Source organism: Vidua macroura, chromosome 14, assembly GCF_024509145.1.
Source record: "Vidua macroura isolate BioBank_ID:100142 chromosome 14, ASM2450914v1, whole genome shotgun sequence".
In the NCBI taxonomy this organism is placed as follows: domain Eukaryota; kingdom Metazoa; phylum Chordata; class Aves; order Passeriformes; family Viduidae; genus Vidua; species Vidua macroura.
This window is the reverse complement of record NC_071584.1, coordinates 1,883,205-1,902,730: the sequence shown is the minus strand read 5'-3', so window position 1 is coordinate 1,902,730 and position 19,526 is coordinate 1,883,205. Positions and strand designations below refer to the sequence as shown.

Here is a 19,526-nt window from a genome sequence, read left to right as displayed (position 1 = left end):
CTGGGTGCCCAGCAGGGTGGAGGTGTGATGGAGCAGAGAGGAGCTGAGAGCAGGAGGGGCAGGGCACAGGAAGGAGGAAGGCCAAGATATTGCAGCAAAGAGGGGTTTGGATATCCCAAATGAGGGTGACCAGAGCTGGGAAGCCTCATCCATGACACAAAGCAGATGAGGAGCAGGATGCTGGCTCATTTCAACCCAAGACCCCTTAAGTGCTAATTTTTCTTAGGGAAGTTAGAATTTAAAATGGAGCAGGGAAATCTGCTGGATCCACAGGCATGAAGACCCAGGATTTATTGTACAATCCCAAGGGCTTCTCGGTCATTCTGTTTTCACCAGGCATTTCCAGACACCTGCATTCCTCCCAGGAGAAACACCAGGAACCCTGCACTCCAGGAGGGCTGGCAGCAAGGAGCAGAGAGTGCCCTCACCTTGCTTTTGGCTACCAAGACCTGCAAATGATGCTGGAAAACCATCAAGAGCCATCTGCTTGGAAGTCTTGCAAAGTTTTGGGCTGGAAACGTTGCACCAACAGAGAGCAGCTGAGTCACCGAGCTCAAGTGGGATCTTCCTGCCATTCCCTCACTGCCTTCTCTACCCTGGGGCAATATGATTTTCGTTTGCTTTCTTTTCCTTTTTTTTTCTTTTTTTTTTTTTCCTTTTTTTTCTCCTATGGAGCTAATGCTTCTGAAAGTGAGTGCCTAAGAGCACTTACAAGAGCCAGGGTGCTGCTCTGAGATGATTCCCAGACATTATCTGCAGTACCCCCTGCTCACCCAGTCCTAAATCATGAGCATCCTGCTCGCCTCGTGGTGCCATTTGTGTGCTATATAAATCACCCCCAGGCTGTCCATGCCTCAGGGCCAGCTGCATGGCACCCACCTGTGATTTGATGCCCAAAACCCTCTCTCTGCATTGTAGCTGGTCTTGCAGTACCAGGACAAAGATCTCCCTCTTGGAGGCCTGGCTGCATCTTGCTCCTCCCTGCACACCCCTCCTGAAGGCTGCTCCAGATCCCTGCCACAACCCTGGCCAGACCCTTTGGACTTGTTTGCCATCACCCCCCTCGTGTCTCCTCAGTCCCAGGCCCTCTCCTGTACCAGCCCTGGCCCTGTCCCACATCTCTCCAGCTTGGGGTGACACTCCAGGGCTCGGGGACTGCAGCTGAAAACACGAGAGGGGACTGTCCCTCAGGCTGCCCCCACCCAGCCACGGTGGCTCTCTGGCAGAGTTGCTCCCAGATTTTTCCATCATCTCCACACGGCTCCAGCTGTCCCCTTTGTGTCCCCCGCTCAGCCCAGCTCCCCAGGTGAGCACATGGCACTCATTGCCACGGCTCACCCCTGAGAGCTGACCCGCTCATCGGCCTAATGGGTTTCCAAGGGGGTGGGGGAGAGGGAGGAGAGCGAGTGGCTGATGCTTCTCAGCCACTCAGCTCGGCCCAGAGCTAACGAGGCATCTCAAAATTAAAAAGTGAACTGCAATCCCCAGCAGGCCTGTCCTCCTTTTGGCATTAGGCGGAGTTCTCTTTCTCTTTTTCAAAAAAATAATGAAAAAAAAAAGAGGACTGGGGAGCCACGAGTTGTGTTTGGAGCTGTGGAAGCACACATCCTGGGCAGGGTGTGGGTGCTGGGATGAGCCTGGGGGCTCTCTTAGAAAGACCGTGAGGGGCAAGAACTGCCTCACCGTGGCAGGTGGTACATGGGAACAGGTCCTTCCATGTGCCTTCACATCCAAAGGATCCCAGTTGCTCCTGCTCTACAGGCAGGAGGGAATGGAGGAGGCACCCCAGGACGTGGAGGTGGGACACTGTCCCCAGGGCTGAGAGGATGGGGACAGGGCAGGGTGACTGCCACTGATGGGGGGGCAGGACAGCAAGAGGGAAACAACTCTGCTGCAGGAGGAAAACATGGGGAAAGTAGGCAGGAAAGAGCAGGGGAGGGAGGAAGGGAAGCCAGACTGGTTCATTGCATTTGTGGGTTGCATTCCTCACGTGGGAATCTGTCTGGGAAGGACCTGGCTGTGCCCACACCTTTGGGGCACCCAGCACTGGCTGCAGGGACCTTCCTGCCCCCAGTGCCTCATCCTTGAGCCACAGAGAGCTGAAGGCTCTGGCTTTAGGGGCACAGCTCCGCCTGCTCCATGGGCAGCTGGGTGGCAGCCGCTTTGCTCCGCTCCTCTCCACTTGGGCAGGCAGCTGCCTGTCCTGCCAGACCCCTGGTCACTCTTGGCCAGCCCTGAGACAGCTCCATGACATCCCTTTGGGGCACAGGGCTCCCAGCAGGACCTGCCACCCCTCCGAGGTGCCACCTGGGCCATTCCCAGCTCACCCTGCCTGGTGCTCCCAGGATGGGAGCACAGGGGGTGGTGGGATCACCTCCCCCCACAGAGGGGGCTTACACCCCACCTGCCCAGCTGGAAGGCAGAGGAGGGGGTGGCAGGACAGCCCAGGTGGAGCCCAGGGCAGTCCTGGAGAACAATCCAGTGCTCAGGATGCTGGAACTGCAGCTCAGTCCAGTCCCACACGGCCCTGGGAGACAGCAGGGCTGCACACACACAGGTCCCAGGGCTTTGCCCAAACTGTGCCTTCTCCACAGAATCACAGCACACCCAGAGCAGGAGGGCACCCACAAGGATCATCCAGTCCAACCCCTGACCCTGTCCAGACACCCCAACAGCCCCTGCCTGGGCCTGAGAGCATGGTACAAACACTCCTGGAGCTCAGGCAGCCCTGGGGACATGACCATTCCCTGGGGAGCCTATTCCATATTCCAATCACCCTCTGGGGAGAGAACCTTCTCCTAATATCCAACCTGAGCCTCCCCTGGCACAGCTCCATGCTGCTCCTGTGGGTCCTGTGGCTGTGCCACCTGCACACAACTCACTGGGGAGAATTCAGCCTCTCCACAACAGGACTGTGGATGGACTGGGAGCCACACAGGGTCAGACACCTCCTGGCATGATCCCACTGGATTCCACCTAGAAATGGGTTTGATCCAAAAGCCCAGAGAACTGGTGAGCTCTGGGTGCAGCAGTGGTACGAGGAAACTTCCACCCCTTTCCCTGGCTTTGCAACACCAGCAATCTCCAGCTTCCCAACTTTTGTGTCAGCCCAGCTGGAAATGCTGCAGGAAGTTTGCCTGGATGAGCTTGTCCCAGGGTGGGAGCCAGGCATGCTGATAATTTGGGCATCCCTGCACCACGAGCACCGAGGTGCTCCCCACCAGGACCTTGCAAAGGGAAGGGCAAGAAAGGGCGAAGGGCAGCAGTGAGGCAATTACAGGGAAGGAGGTTATGGTCACAATTCTATTTGTTTGCTTGAGCGAGGAGAAATGCAGGTTGCACTTTGGGAATTCAGAGTGAAATCGAATGAAATGCCAGGGCTGCCCAGCCCCATCCATCCTGCAGCCCGGGAGGACGCAGTGTCTGCCCAGCCCAGCCCCAGCATCGCACAGACCGGGCAGGGTCAGCAGAGCCCTGCGCTCAGGAAGGGCTGGGCCCTGTCCTGGCTGCCCTGGGGGCTGGAATCAGGGAACAAACCCTGCTGGGCCCACCCGTGTCTCCCTGTGCTCCCGACTGTGCACAGCCAGCTCACCTCCTGCTGCACTGGATCACAGTCCCCCCCTGGCTTTACACCCTGCTCCTCTTCCAGTTTTGTCTCATCTCCACGGCTCTCCCTGCCATAAAATGTGACTGCACCAATTCCTGTGGTCAGGCCTGTGGCAAGCACATTTCTCTCTCTCTCAGGATTTTTTATTGAGGTGCACAGAGAGAAATGAAAGAGAAAACAATTTCTATTTCTGCTCCTTGTTTTTCTCTTGTGGAATGTGTTTGGAGAATTGTGTACCCAGAGTGAGTGCTTGGTTGGATCATGGTGGATTGTTTGGGCCTGACAGCCAGTCGGATCCACCTGTGTCTGGGCTCTGGAGAACAGGGTCACGAGTTGTGGGTGAGTTAGATAGGATAGTTAGAGAAAGTAGCATGTAGTATTTAGTATCCTCTTTTATATAGCATATTAATGTATTATAACATAATTATAATAAAGAAATCATTCAGCCTTCTGAAATGGAGTTAGACATCATCATTCTTCCCATTGGGTTCGCTGACATCTACAACACAGGCCTGGCCAGGTAATAGGGACATTTGGAGTTTGCTGGGCAGAGCCTTTAAATGAAAGCCAGCCTATCCTATGTTCAGAGGAGAGAGGGAAGATTTGGAACCCCTGTTTGCCTGCAGGATGCTGCATCCAGAGTGTCTCCCCAGTGCACTGCTGACCTCCCAGGTGCCCCTGAGCACTATGGAGGGATGGGCATCATCTCCCCAGCCAGAGCCCTCCCTGAGGCCAGGGCCCAGCAGCGCCCAGTGCTGCCTCCTGAAAGCCCTGCTGCACCACGGGGGGATGAGGTGCTGGGGATGGTGTTTGTGGGGGTGGAAGGGACTCTGCTGAAGGGTACGGGGTGGTCAGTGCATGGGGCAGGTCTGGGTGAGGAGCAGGGAAACCAGAGGCTTCAGGAGAGATGGGTTTGGTCGTGGGGCACGGCAGTACACTGGGTGCCTTCAAACCCTGCTGAAATCAGCGCGGGTGTTCCTTCACTCCCAGCTTCTAGGCACTATGGGCCAGCCCTGTTGGGAGAAAACTGCTCCCTTGAGCCACTAAATAATTGTGCCTGGCCTCTCTTCCCCCTGAGAGCACAGGCATGAGCCCCTTGCCCATCAGCCCTGTGGAGAGGGACACCTTGACGTGTAGCTGTCCTCTCATGGGCTGAGCATCCCCCACCCCTCACATCTCCTCACCAGGGGGAAATAGCATTGCCCAGAAAAGACTTAAAACAGCCAAGCTTGCCAGGCTGAGTCCAGAAGCCCTCAAATCCCCCTCCCTGTGCTTTTCCAGTGCCTGCTCCTCTCCAAGAAATGGACCTCAACTGGACCCGGGAACACAACAGTGCCCAGAGGTTTTCCATATTTCATCCCCACCAGGCCCTTGTGGTTCTCCTGGTTGCTCACAGGAGCCAAGGGAGGAATTGAAGATCCTTGCCCCTCCTACTGAGTGGCAGCCAGGCCACCAGCTCCCCAGGGAGTATTTTATGCCTCACTGTTGCTGAGGGAGCAGCTTTGCAGGCCAACCAGCAGCCCCACCAGCAATCACCTCAACCCTCTGCAGGGAAAAGAGCCAAAATATCTGGCACTGGAGCAGAAATGGAGGAGGGATGACTTGCTGTCCATGACGGAGGAAAGCTTGGAGCAGAGGAAAAGCTGAGTGTCTCTGTTGGGGCAAAATATCCCCAGAAACATCTCACCATGGACAGCGCAGCTGTCTGCAGAGATGGGGGATGCTGGAGCGAGAGGAGAAGCAAAAGCAGGAGGGGTGACAGAAATGTGAGGGAGAAGGCTGTAGGGTCGTGAGGGCTGGGGTTGGAGGTGTCAGAGGGGAGCACTGCCCGCGGTGTGTGAGTGGCCAAGGGGCCAGCACAGCCCCAGCCCTGCCCCTGCCCCTGCCCCACCGTACCTCCGAAGTCGGGCCTGAGGCGGACGTCATAGCCCTTCAGCAGTTTGTCCACGATCTCTTTCACCACAGAAATATTTCCAGTGGAGGGGCTGAAAGACAAAACAAGAGAGTTCTCGTCATCCCGTGTGGCACCAGGGGTTCTGGCCAGGTACCTCAGCATCCTTCTCACCCCAGGGCACCAGAACACCTCAGCCAGGAGCAGAGCCTCTCTGTGTTCTCTCTCACTCGTCTCTTCTGTCCTTGCCACAGCTCCCAGCCCCCCACCTGCCCACAAGCCCCACAGGGCCCCTAAGCCATCCTGGGAGGTGGCTCACAAGTCTCAGCAGTGTTTTGGCTCCTCTTCTGCAGCTCAGCCTGACTCCAGGGCACCCCAAGCTCTGTCCCTCTGGTGTAGGCACCCCAGGGGTCCTGCTGCTGCTGCACCCCTCAATGAGCACCCCGGCCACTGGCCCACACACCTGGGGGGCCTCCCTGTCCCTGCCCACAGAGGGGTGCACAGACACAGGGGCAGAAATCGTCCTGTCCGTGCCCCAGGCTGTGCGTGGGGCAGCTGCAGCCCCTCCCTGGCAGGTCTCACTCCCCTTCCTCAGCCCAGCCGGGCTCTTGCTCCAGGTCTTACATCACCCAGCACAGACTTGGCACGTCCCAAGGTCCCCACGACACGAGCGGCCCCCAGCAGGCACCCTGCCCTGTCACACAGCCCAGAGCAGCCTCTGCCTCCCACTGCACCCAGGGGTTTCTTCAGGCTGTTGAAACAATGAAGATATCAAAGAAAACAAGGCTCCTTCTTCTCCTACGGCCTCAATGTACAGCTGATCTTTGCCATGCAAAAATTCAGTGTCTGTCACTCAGCATCACCATGACTTCTTAGCAACGCAGATCAAGAGGCAGAGGCAGGGAAGGAGAGTCCATCTTCCCCTCTGTGTGCCAGAGCAGCAATCCTTTCCCTCGCAGCCCTTTAACTGCACACAGAGGGGCAGATGCCCTCCCTAGCACCCATCCAGCCGTTACAGCAAGAAAGGAGTTCCTTCTAAAATCCACCCAAGGGCCAAACCAAAACTGAAGGTGGGAAACCAGAAAGCAGGGGATGCTAAAAATACCGGACCTATGGGGTGCTGCGGGGTGTATCGGGTTTTGTGCCTGAATCCCCAGCCTCTGTGCCACCCGCGTCCCCTGCTTTGCATGAGAATAGAGACCCTGCCGGTGACAACTGCTGCTCTTTGCAGTCACCCACCACAACAGCATGTCTCCCTGTCAACACCGCCTCCCACATCCATCCCAGTCAACCTGGAAAGCTGCACCAGGCACTGCCTCTGCCTGCCAGCCCCGTGCCAGGGGCTGCCGCTGGCATGTCCCTGTGTCTGCACACACAGACAGACAGACAGACAGACAGGTGTGCTCTCCTGGCTGCACGGACGGGGTAGGGACTCCCTGCCCGTGCACACAGACACACAGACACAGGGGAGCACTGGCTGAGGCTACAGAAGGTGCCCAGAGGTGTGTGCATGTGTGTGACCACATCCCAGCCAGGGGCTGGAGGTGACAGTGGGTGCAGACCTTGCTCTGCTGGCGTGTGATGAGAGACACGACTTATGAGGAACACAGAAGCTGGCATTTGTGGGTCTGGTGATCCAGACTCTCCCTAGGGCTGTGGGTGGAGGCACATAGGACCACCTGGGAGCCCGGGCAGCTCACAGGGCTCCGGATGTGCAGGAATTTCTCAGCAGGACAGGGATGTGCAAATGTGAGACAGCACCCAGCTCTGGTGCATGCACAACCAACGAGCCCTTGTGCTCTCAGGGGAAGGGGTCTGAGCTCCACTCCTGAGCGTGCTCCTGAGAGGGGTACAGCTCTTCCTTGCACGCTTTAATCGCAGCGAAAAGGCCGGAGAGGTGTGTGCAGGTGGGCACTTTCACAACACCGTGTCCAGGCTTGCAAGGTCCACTTGCACCTGTGGATTTCTCTGCAGGTGTGTGAGGTTTTGCAGCATGCAAAACTGTCCTGTCACTGAGCATTGAGAGCGTGCAGCAGCATTTGTTCATCTCTAGACAGCCATCCCTAGGTACACAGATTCCCATATTCATAATATGCACACTGTGCAGTTCTCAAGGGATTTGGACACCTCTGCTTGGCTTCCTACAGTGCATAAACTCAGGAATCAGTGTTTACCTCATTAATATAAGGAGGGAAGTCGAGGTAGAGACAGTAAACAATGTGCCAGGGGCCCTGCAGAAAGGGGCAGAGTGGGAAGAGGGCCATGGGGACTCTTTCCTCCTCACCAGCCTAGTGAGGTGGCCTAGTGAGGGAATAAACCATCATGATTAAGGACAAGGTCTTTTGCCTCCCAGTGCTCCCTCTGATCCAAAAAGCCACATCCCTCCCACTGAGGAGGCAAGTCGTGCATTTGCCCAGCTGTGGGCGAGCAGCTGCATGCCAGTGCTATTCCTGGCGAATGTGGGTCTGCATCCGCTCGGGAGCTCACACAGCCAGCCTGTGATCTGAATTCCGGAGTGCTGTGCCCCTGATTCTGTGTCAGTGGGCATGTGCTCTGCATAGCCACGTACCCCTGCAGCCAAACATCTCCATACCAGCACCCCGTGCTGCTGCCTGGGGTGTGTAGGAGTAGCTGGAGGCTTGTGCACATGGAGAGTGTTTTGTCTCCGAGCTGTGCACAGACACACACGCAGACTACGGCTGGGAATCGGTGCTGGACATACAAACACACATGCAAGGACACACGTCTGAGCAAAGGGGCTTGCTGTGGGCTTTAGATGTCACACATTTGCTTGGACAGTGCTGCCTGCGTGTGTGTCCCCACACAGCGGGACCACGCATGAATGGTGCGGGCAAGGTGGGCGCGCGCCTGCGCCTGTGCGTGTTTATAACGACGGGAACACAAATCTGGGCACCCACAGCCCCGCAAGGACTGTGTGTGTGCGTGTTAATAATGATGGGAACACAAATCTGGGCACCCACAGCCCCGCAAGGACTGTGTGTGTGCGTGTTAATAATGATGGGAACACAAATCTGGGCAAATCTGGGCACCCAGAGCCCTGCAAGGACCTGTGTGTGCATGTCTATAACAACAGGAATACAAATCTGGGCACCCACAGCCCTGCAAGGACCTCTGTGTGTGTGTGTTTATAATGACAGGAACACAAATCTGGGCACCCAGAGCCCCGCAAGGACCTCTGTGTGTGTGTGTTTATAATGACAGGAACACAAATCTGGGCACCCAGAGCCCCGCAAGGACCTGTGTGTGCGCCGGGAGCTCGCTGCTCCCCGTGCCTGGCTGAGCAGGGAGATGCCACAGCTCCCCCCCGGCAGCGCGCAGGGACAAACGCACCTGCCCGCAGGTGTGCGAGGGAGGGACGGAGGGAGGGGGAGTAGCAGCAGGCAGCGCTACCCCCGTGCGGGAAGGCAGCGGATGAGCGAGCAAACAGGTGCGCTCCGCACACCTTGGCCAGGCTGGATGGGCGCCTGCCCCTCCGGAGCGCTGCGAGTGCTGCGGGCATAGCCCGGGAACAGCTGCAGCCTGAGCGGGCAGGGGATGCTCAGCTCTGCCCGGTGCCCCGCAGGGCAGGTGAAGCTGCGGGCGGGAGGTGTGGGGTGGCACGGATGGCTGCGCACACGCAGGGACGGATCCGGATGGATGGCACCCACAGAGGAGGTGTTGCATGCCGTGAATCCGCGCGGAGGCACGGCCGTGGGCATCGCCCCCGGAGCTCCGCAGAGCCGGGGCTGTGGCACAGCGCAGCTCGCACGGATGCGAGCGTGGCTGCGTGTGCAGCTCAGGCATGGCCAAGGCAGCCTGTGCCGGCTGCGTAGCGCAGGCTCCGGGGCTCCGGCGGCTCCTGCGGGCACCATGTTCCCCAGCAAACCCCTTCGTTTGGCCATTTTCCCCCGCGCTGGGGAGGGGGACACGCACACACGCTCTGCGCGGTGGGCTCCGTCCGCAGAGTCCGCTCCACATCTCATGTGCGAGCATCCCTCCTCCCCCAGAACGGCGCGGGCTGGGGAATAACAATAGCGGACGGCAGGGGAAGCGATTTGGGGAAAGAACCCCCTCCTCTTCCCCGCATCCAGCTCGACGGAGAAAACCCCAAGCAAGACAAACAAGCCCTGTGCCAGCCCCCCTGTCCCTGCAGCCTGGGATCGCAGTCCTTACCTTTGCGCACAGCAGGCGACACAAAGAGCTGCTAAAGCAGAGACAATTCCACTCAATCTGTCTGCCTGAAATGTCCACATTTCCACAAAGACGAAGGAGAAAAAAAAAATCTTTGGAGGGGAGGGGAAAGAAAGATGGATCTTCTGAAATCCCCCTCCAAAAAAAGGGGGGGAGGGAAAAAAGAAACCAACCCCCCCCCCAGTTAATGATTTCCGAGAGAAAAAGAATAATGAAAAAAACCTAAAAAATGAGGGGGAAAAATACCCCCCCGCTCCTTCAGTGCCAGTCAAAGAATTCGTTTCTTCTTCCTTTCAGCATCCTCTCAACAAGAGACATCCTCTGGCAATGGAGAAAATCCCAAGAGAAAGAAAAATAAAATGCCCCAAAATGGGCTCAGCAAAATGTGAAATGGAATCTCACAGGTACGCGGCAGAAGAAGAAGAAGGGGAAAAAAAAATTTTAAAAAGGGAAAAAGAAAAAAAAAACCCAACTCAGTGTCCCCTGAGCACTCCACTTGGATTATTTTTCCTCCTGCTCTTTTGCCATCCGGTTCTGCAGATGTTGCATGGCTCCTGCTACCCACCTTCAGAGAGGAGGAGGAGGAGAAAGAGCGTGTGTGTGTGTGTGTGTGTGTGTGAGAGAGAGAGAGAGAGAGAGGGGAGGACGTGTGAGTTTTTGAGCAATATGATTTTATTCTGGATTTTACCTATTTGCTCCCCCTTTCCTCTTTATTTTCCGAGGGGGGAAGAGGAAGCCACCCAGCCCCACTGTGCAGTTATTTTATTTTAGGGAAATCTCAGGCTCGTCACTTGGGAGGTTTGGGGCTTTTGTGAAAAGGCTAAAAAAAAAAAAAAAGGAAAAGCAAATGCAGCCCGGTAAATAAAAAAAATACATATATGCAAGTGTAGAAATAGATAAATCCCTGTCTGCAGAAGGGCTGCTCTCGCGGGGAGGGTGGATGTCTCCCTAGTGCTGTTGCCGCAGCTCCTGTGGAGTTTTGCTGCTCATTGCAAAGTCACAAGAGGAGGGGAGGAGAGAGGGAGTTTGTGGTTGGGGAGGGGGACTCTCCGGACAAATTGGGATCCTGACGTCATGGCTGACAGCATTAACCCCTGCTGGCTTGCAGAGGGGATGGATGAGCATTTTTGCTGAGGTGGATTTTGGGGTTTTTTCCCCGGGGAGGTGGGCACAGGGAAGATGATGGGGAAGGTGATGGCATTTTGGCAAGAGGGGGGCAGTGCCTGGGCAAGAGTGGCTCAGCTGCGAGCGCTGATGGGTGCTGTGGTTGCCTGAAATACTGTCATCAGCACAGGCTGAGCTTCCTCCTGCAGCCACAGAGATGGAAAAGAAGGTGATTTACTCAGAATGTCTCCATGCCACAGAGCCCAGTGGCCTGGTGGCCTCCTCCAGGGGCACTGGGGGAGATCTGGAGGCTCTGGTGGGGCTGGAGACCCCCCCAGGCTGGGGAAGCCCAGTTCAGGAGGGATGCTCAGCTCTCCTGAAGAATGTTGCTATGCATACAATGGAGTTTGTGGGAAAAGGGAGCCTGAACTTCCAGAAATGCTGCTGGGGATCAGCTCCTGGTGCTGGGGCTTTGCCTGCTGGTAAAGCCATTGAAATCATCACGGTCTCCTGTGCACCTGCCTCTGATCTTTGTCTTAAAAAATAATATAATGAAGGAACTCTACATCAGGCATGCAGCAATGTACTACCAGGAAGGATTTTTTTTTTTTTTCCTAGGAGAAAGAAGAGATCCAGCAGCACTTTGAATGCAGAGCAGAAGCCATGGCTCGAGGAGGAAACATCTGAGCTCTCACCACCCTGGATGGGATCTCCTCTGCACCTGCCTGGCAGCTCAGAGCAGCCCTTCTGTGCAGGTACGTCCTGGTTTGCACCTGTGTGTAGAAGATGGTCTCCAAAGCCCTCTGGGACAAGGGGCAGAGCAGATGTGTCACTGCAGCTGGCAGGACCAGCTCCAAAATGCCTCTGAAGGGGCACGGGGCAATGTCCAGTGGCCACTGGGCAGTGTCCTGCCCTTCCCTGCAGGAAGATCTGGCCAGCAGGAGCAGGGAGCTCATCCTTGCCCTGTGCTCAGCACTGGTGAGGGCACAGCTCAAGTGCTGTGTCCAGCCCTGGCCCCTCAGCTTGGGAAGGACTTTGAGATGCTCGAGGGCATCCAGAGGAGGCAACGAGGCTGAGAGGGGCTGGGAACACAAACCCTGTGAGGAACCACTGAGGGAGCTGGGGGTGCTCAGCCTGGGGGAAAGGAGACTCAGGGGTGACCTCAGCACTCTCCACAGCTCCTGAGAGGTGGCTGTGGCCAGCTGGGCTTGGGCTCTTTCTCCAGGAACTGACAGAACCAGAGGACACAGCCTCAAGCTGCACCAAGGGAAATACAGGTTGGATATCAGGAAAAAGCTTTTCATGGAAAGAGTGATAAAGTTCTGGGATGGCTGCTCGGGGAGGTGGTGCAGTCCCCATCCCTGGGGTGTTTAACAAAGCCTGGATGTGGCACTGGGTGCCAGGGTTCAGTTCAGGTGTTGGGGCTGGGTTGGACTCCATGATCTTTAGGGTCTCTTCCGACCCAGTCATTCTGTGATTCTGTGTGAATCTGGGAGCATCCTTGCCTCTGGGGTTCCTAATGCTCCTTTCCCTCATGCTTGGCTTGGCTCTATATGGCTTCTTCATCAGAGACAGGCCACAGATCCTGTGCTCCCAATCTCCTTCTCCCAAAAAGCGTGGTGGGGAGTGACCTTTCTGAAGAGCTTTCCCTGGCAGGCCAGACTGGGCTCTTGCAATGCAGACACCAAAGCAAGGAACAGCTGAGTGCTGTGCTGTGCTGGCCTGGTGTCACTGGGGGCAGTGAATGTGTGGGGTTTGTGGGGAAAAGGAAGGCTCGGGGGAGGTTTAACATCTACAGTGAGGCTGTGTGAGAATGGGAGGGGAAAAGCTCTTCTCACTTACTGCTGAGGCTGGTGGAAAACGTTCTCTGCTTGGTTTAGTGCCCAGACCACCCCTGCTTGTCCAGACTTAGGCAAATTAAGCTGGGATCAGTGATCTCCACTGCCTTCTCAAAGACCAAGGCAGGTAAGTGTCACTTGTCAGGGCTGTGCTGCCCATGGCTTTCACTGCAGGCCACTCCCTGTGGCCTCCACAGGGAGTACAGGCTGCAGGGACCTCACCAGGACGCCCAGCTGGTGATATTTCACTGCATGGTAGCCCAGGGCAAGGCTGTGTGCCTGGGCTCCCCGTGCTGGCCGAGCACTGTGCCCTCAGGATGCTCCTGGGCTCCCACACGCCCGGTGTCAGAAGCACTTCATGCTTTGTCACCACCCCCAGGAGCTCGTGGCTCCCTGCTCCTGTGGCTGAGGGGTCCACGGGAGATGGCCAAACCTATAGGGTTTCTCCACAACTCTGTTGAAGAAGAGGAGCCAGCCCAGCAGATCTGGTCCTGCAGGATGTCCCCACGTGCCCAGGATGAGCTGCCTGGTGCCGTCAGGTGCTGGCTGCTGTACAGGTACAGCATTTACCTCCTCTGCTGCTGCCAGCACACAGAGCTCCTGACAGCAGTGACTTTCAGAAGCATTTATTCTGATTTAAGCTGCTGGGCACCAGGGAGGAGCTCCTGGGGAGATGAGAAGCATTTGCCTCCTGGCACCAGAGGCCCCATTAAGCCCTGCCTGGTCCCTTCCTCTTCTGCCCCCTTTGCTCTGCTCCCTCCCATCAGCCATGATTGCAAGTTACTGGCAGGAAAGGTAAGTGAAAAGCAAATGTCAGAGGCATACATGAAGAGGAAAAATTATGCTCACAAATGGTGACATTTGTGCTTGCAAGTTCACCCAGTCGGGAGCAGAAACCGTGTCACATGAATTATCTGACCACTCAGCCACAACGGGAAACTTTGGAAAGCCCTGCTTGGCAGGGAATGCCTCCAAAGGAGGTGCTGTGTGCTCCTGAGCAACCCACCTGGAGCCACGTTCCGGGATAAAGCACTGCTCTGGAGTTAGTGCCCATCTCTGCTGGCTCTCCTGAAGGCGGATGCAGAGTACAACGAGCCCGCGCTCACTGAGCAGTTTGCTCCTTGCCCTCCAGAAGATGGGCATCCTCGAGCCTCTCCCAGAGCCCCAAATGCTGTGTCTCCCTCCTCTGCTGGGCTCTCTGCTCTCCAGCGGGGGCCCAGTGATGGGTGTTTCTGAGGTTCACATTCTGATCCTGCCAGTGTCTGTGAGAGGCTGCTGGAGATGCCATGCTGTGGCTGTAACCACCCTGCAGAGGCCACAGAGCATCGTGTTTGTGCTGTCCTCCACTATTAAATCACTCATTTCCACTCTTCTCTTATTTGCTGCCCTGCTGAAATCTCCACACCCTGGCCCCTCTTCTTCCCCAGAGGCCACAGCCAACTCCAAGCCCCAAGTGCTGCTTTTCCCAAGGGCTTGCCATCAAGGTGAAAAATCTCCCTCATCCCCTCTCCCAGCCAGCTGGAGAGCTGGCTCTTCTGTCCAGCCAACAATTCCCAGAAGAAGATGGTTATTCTCCTAAAGCAGAACGAGGACAAGAGCTGAGAAAGCAAAAGAACTTTTATAAAACCAGAAATTTCATGGAAGTCCTGCAGAAAAGGAGAAAATACAGTCAGTCTTACAGCTGGCATTTCTGTGCAGAAGGTAGAAAACAACCTGAAAGTAAATGAAGTGCACCTCATGAGGTGGAACTAGAGACAAGCAGAGGCAGAGGAGAGTTTTCCTACCCTGTGTAGAACACAGCCTCTGTCTCCTGCTGCAGCTGCATCCAGGACTGAGCTCACTAAACCAAAGAGCCTTTGCAATTCCTGTTCCAGGTTCCTGCAGGAAAGGCTTCCCTCAAGCTATCCTACAGGACAAAGGCTCCATCAGCCCCCCCAGTGCCATCTAAACATCCTCAGGTGCTGGCAAGGAAAGACCACAAGTCACAGCCCCCTTGGACTGGTGGGGCTGACAGCTACCAGCAACTGCTCGGGCAGCTGTGACTCCTGTTTTAGTGACCCTGCATCCTCTGATTCACAAGTGCCTCCTCATGTGTTAGCCCAGCAGCCTCTCTGCTTGGACACACCATGTGCTAGATGTTATATACTCCTGAGGAAATGCCTCAGAGTGCATCCACGGGGTTCCCCTGCTTTGCTGGGTTAAAGACCCTTCACCACTTTGCAAGGTGGTCCAGAGTACGTGGAAATGTTGACCATTCTTAGGCACTGCGAGTGGAGGGATTGATGAGCAGAGCTTGCCTGCAGTCCTCTATGTCCTGTATGCTCAAATGTCTCCAAGTAGAGCTTGGAAAGTGCTGGGAAGGGAGAAAGGATTGTCCTTGGAGGTGGGTTCATGCACCACCTCCCATTCCAGCCTGTCTTTGAACTTAGGAGGCTGCAGACAACGTTTAGTTTGGGCTTTCCTTCACTCAGGAAATGGTCTGGCCGAGCAAAGGTCCTTTGGTTAGGAGAGTGCAGAAGTGCTGTGCTGGCTGTGCTTGTTGATAGCTGTGCTTGTTGAGGTTTAGCTCTCGTGTCTACAACAAAAGAACACTGCTCCCAACACCACAGCCTCCTCCTGCCATGCACAGACAGCCTGCAGGGTGACAGTGACATTGTCCTGAGCCTGTGGCACAAGGACAACCTGCTCCAGCCACAGCCAAGGTGGGTGATGGGGAAGGCAGGTGAGTCAGGTGTGCAGCCTCAGGGCTGACACACATCCCCAGCAGAGCTGTGCTGCCAGGAGAGGTGTGAATCCATCCCTCCTCACGTGTTGAGGGATGCAGAGCCCCAGTCCTGTGGATCTGTGTCTGTCTGTAGGTTCCCTGGCTGATTTCCTCTTTGCATTTCCATGATGGTGCTCAGGAGGAGAAGTGATGCCCCTTGGGACTGGCATTTCTGATCGTGTTGGGACTGGCAGTGTGAAGGGCACTAGGCAAGGAAAAGGCCCTTCAGCTCCTGCAGAGAGTTAAGAAGTGTCCCAAAATGCCTCCCTGTCGCTGTTGAGGCAGGATGGGAATGAAAATGACTCCAAGTTCAGAAGGCAATGAAGAAGAAGTTTATTAACAAGTACATTGCTCTTTTATAGAGAACTTCATTGGTCCTAGAGTAAACACATCTCACACCAGTGGTGCACTATGAATAGCACACGGTGGCAGAATGTATCTATAAACAATATGAACAGAAAGAGAGATAATAAATTGTTTACATTCCTCCCGGACTTTTTCCCAGGCTTAGCCTGGCAGAAATCTCTGCTTTTCTCTCTGACTGAGCTGAGAATATCCATACCTCCCTGCTCATTATTGTTAGTGATGGAATCTGTTCTGAGGGCTGGGCCCATGTCCCCCTTAGGCCTTCCCATTTCAGAGGGTGTCACACTTCTCACTCCCAGGGATACTCCTTCCCACCTGTGCCAGCAGAGGAGTCCCCTTCTGAGTCAAAGCTCCTGGTCTGAGTCATGGAGCTACGGCAAAAACATCTGGAAGCAGCAGTGATCTAAGCAGAAAATTCCACTACTGACCACCACATGGAGGTGTGGATGGTTCCATCTCCTTTTTCCCCCTCTGGCCCCGCAGCTCTCCTGTTCTAGGGCTCAGCACCGGTGCCCAGGAGGAAGGGGGAGCTGGGAAGCCCAGCTGCTGGTCCCTGCTGGCTGCAGGGACAATGTGTTCCAAGAGCAGGTGCCACCTGCCTCCGCCTAAAACCGTGCAGCCTCCAGCACCTGCGCTGAGGGGACACAGCAAAGGTGACAAGAGAGGGTCCCCGGGGACACCTGCACTCCATTCAGCCCCAGGGGCTCAGGCCCAGATCTCCTAGAGTCCTCCTCTGCGTTTATCCCGTGACAAAGCTCGTGGCGTGTCCTCCACAGGCAATGTCCCTTCCTCAGGTCATGGCTGAATTCCGCTGAACAGGACTGGGCCCAGCAGTGACTCCTGGGGAGCAGCACCAGTTACAGGCCTCCAGCTGGACTCTGGGCCACCACCAGAACGCCCTGAGCTCTGCCAGTTCTCCAGCCACTGTCCAATCTCTCAGCCTCCCACCCGCACTACGAGGATGTTGTGGGACAGTGCCAAGGACTCTGCTGAAGCCAAGGCTGACAGGAACCACTGCTCTCCCCTCACCTACCCACACAGTCATTGCATCCCCAAAGCCTATCACACTGGTGGAGCATGATTTCCCCTTGCTGAACCCATGCTGACTGCACCTGGAGACCTTCTCCTCCCCATGTGTGGAGATGACACTCAGGATGAGCTGTTCCATGACCTTTCCAGGGATGGAGCTGAGGCTGACTGGCCTGCACTTCCCTGGCTCCTCCTTCGTGCCCTTTTTGAGCTCTGGAGTGACTTGGCTTTTCTCCAGGCCTCAAGTAGCTCTCCTGTTCCCCATGACCTGTAACTGTGATGAGATTATGGCTCTGTGACCACACAGAGATCTCTAAATCTTCTTGTTTATGCCCCATGCCGTGTGCATTGCTGCACAGGCATTTCAGAGAGCTAATGGAGCCTGAAAGTTCCCAACAAAGGGTGCAAGAGGATCCCCTTAGCTGTCAGCCTACACCTTTCCAGTGTCACACCGTGCCAGGGAGCTGCTCTGCTCAGAGCAGATCAGGACCCCCTTAACCATGTCCTGGTCTCCACTGTAGTGCTCCATTCCCAGCTGGGAGGTTTCTGACTTCCCACATTTAGTCTCTCTCAGTTTTGACCAGACACCTAAAGCAGCTAGCAGGCTTCTTCCTGTGATGGAAGGACTGGAACTCTTCCTGTGATGGAAGGACTGGACACTCTTCCTGTGATGGAAGGACTGGAACTCTTTCTGTGATGGAAGGACTGGAACTCTTTCTGTGATGGAAGGACTGGACACTCTTTCTGTGATGGAAGGACTGGAACTCTTCCTGTGATGGAAGGACTGGAACTCTTTCTGTGATGGAAGGACTGGACACTCTTCCTGTGATGAAAGGACTGGAACTCTTTCTGTGATGGAAGGACTGGAACTCTTTCTGTGATGGAAGGACTGGAACTCTTTCTGTGATGGAAGGACTGGAACTTTTTCTGTGATGGAAGCTGGACACTGCCAAGTCCAGCTGCCAGTGTGGAAATGCAGGAGGACACATGCAAAATGTGCTTTCTGAAGGCACATCCTGCTTTGGGAGAGATGTGCTTCCTTCCTCTAGCACTCCTCCTGCCTGTGACAGGGCATTTGCAACACATTCCCCCTGGGAACAGGATGTGTGCTCCTCTCTGGCTCAGCATTTCATGTGGGATAAGCCATGTGTGCTTTTCCATGCTGCTCAACCCCTGCAGTGGTTGCAGCAGGCTTTGGCTGACAGCTCTAATCAGGTGGCTGAGTGCTGAGTGACTTTTATGACCTGAAAAGGGTGATAATTGTGCCAAAATTAGCTCTCAGGAGTGTTATATGGCTGTCAGGAAACACAATTTGTACATTATGGGTTGGGAGACAGTGAGACATGTGTCCTGCCCCTGAGATGGATCTGACAGTCCATCAGCCCGCTGACAGCAAGCAACCTCGGGCCGTGCCTCAACTTCTGGAGCCATTTCAGCCTTTGGACTTGTGAAAACAAAACTCCTGGGTAATTCCTGGGTAGGCCTGGGCAGTCTGAGGGTGGGACAGCTGTTAAACAAGTCCCTGAGGGAGACAAGGATCACAGCAGGGTTTCCCACCACTCCAAGTGGGGCTTTGCCCAGAGGGAGCCCCACAAACCAACAAACAAACCTTCCAACAAAACTCAATGTGCACCTTGCCAGGTGCCAAGGTGGCAGATGGGGAGGCAAAGCGAGGAGCTGCAGCAAAGCCAGCGGCCAGCAGTGACCACTGGAGACCCCTCAGGGCTGCCAGGGCGACAGGTGAGGTCCCTCTCTGGAAGAGCAGGAGAAGAATGCCCTGTGTCTGCAGTTTGTTTGGGAGTGAAAGCCATGTGATGCTGCGTTGCCTGGCAACAGGCCGAGAGTGATGGAGCACAGGGCAGGTCCTCTCCAGGCTGGGGAGCAGCAGCTCCAGCCACGGGGCTGCCGTGCCTGTGCAGGGAGCAGAGGGCAGGGAGAGAGGCCCTCGGAGTGAAAACACAGTCACAAAAACCTGTGAAGAACCAAGAGGGAGATAAAAGTCTAACTGAGGGTAAGGAGAAAGAGAGAAGTCAGGGGAAAGGGAGAGGAGAACCCAGAGAAGACATCTGGCCACTCAAGGAGCCGCAAAGGCTCCTGGCTGTCACCTCCCAGGGACAGCTGCTCTGCTCAGCTGTGTCCCAGCTTTGACGAAGAACTGCAGGAAAATGCAGTTTTCCTTTGAGCACCTGTAGTGATTCTTCACCTCTGAGGGACATCCAGAGTGCTGCTGGCCTCACAGCCTCAGACAAGTTTTGAAGCTGATTACACTGGTTTGGGCTGAGGGAGCTGTTCTGAGCAGTGATCATCCACTCCAGGTGACACTGGGGATGGCACCAGCTCTCAGAGAAATCCCCAGGAGGGTTCCACGGCCAGATAAACTGTTCCCAGGGGGCTCATGGCAAAAGGAGAGGAAAGGGGAAGGGGAAGGGGAAGGGGAAGGGGAAGGGGAAGGGGAAGGGGAAGGGGAAGGGGAAGGGGAAGGGGAAGGGGAAGGGGAAGGGGAAGGGGAAGGGGAAGGGGAAGGGGAAGGGGAAGGGGAAGGGGAAGGGGAGGAAAGGAAAGGAAAGGAAAGGAAAGGAAAGGAAAGGAAAGGAAAGGAAAGGAAAGGAAAGGAAAGGAAAGGGAAAGGGAAAGGGAAAGGGAAAGGGAAAGGGAAAGGGAAAGGGAAAGGGAAAGGGAAAGGGAAAGGGAAAGGGAAAGGGAAAGGGAAAGGGAAAGGGAAAGGGAAAGGGAAAG

General features: G+C 55.5%; 1 protein-coding gene and 1 long non-coding RNA gene across 4 annotated transcripts in view; both read right to left on the bottom strand.

Moving 5' to 3' along the window:
* LOC128814355 (gamma-aminobutyric acid receptor subunit beta-4) overlaps positions 1–10,053 on the bottom strand; it is a 73,843-nt gene extending 63,790 nt beyond the window's left edge. For both annotated transcript variants that reach the window (XM_053990121.1, XM_053990123.1), the window contains exons 1-2: positions 9,672–10,053; positions 5,504–5,592 (exon numbers count right to left, since the gene is read on the bottom strand). In XM_053990121.1, the coding sequence (XP_053846096.1) occupies positions 5,504–5,592; positions 9,672–9,751 (169 nt within the window). In that variant the 5' untranslated portion in view covers positions 9,752–10,053. The remainder of the gene's footprint in view (positions 1–5,503; positions 5,593–9,671) is intronic.
* A 5,651-nt stretch (positions 10,054–15,704) lies between these two features.
* On the bottom strand, positions 15,705–18,682 carry LOC128814435 (uncharacterized). 2 transcript variants are annotated; one of them, XR_008439373.1, is made up of 3 exons: positions 17,379–18,682; positions 15,958–16,076; positions 15,705–15,834 (listed from the first exon to the last, which is right to left on the bottom strand). It is a non-coding gene; the product is annotated as an uncharacterized LOC128814435 (long non-coding RNA). The 2 variants fall into 2 exon arrangements; XR_008439372.1 differs by having other exon boundaries at positions 15,705–16,076.
* Positions 18,683–19,526: the final 844 nt, after the last annotated feature.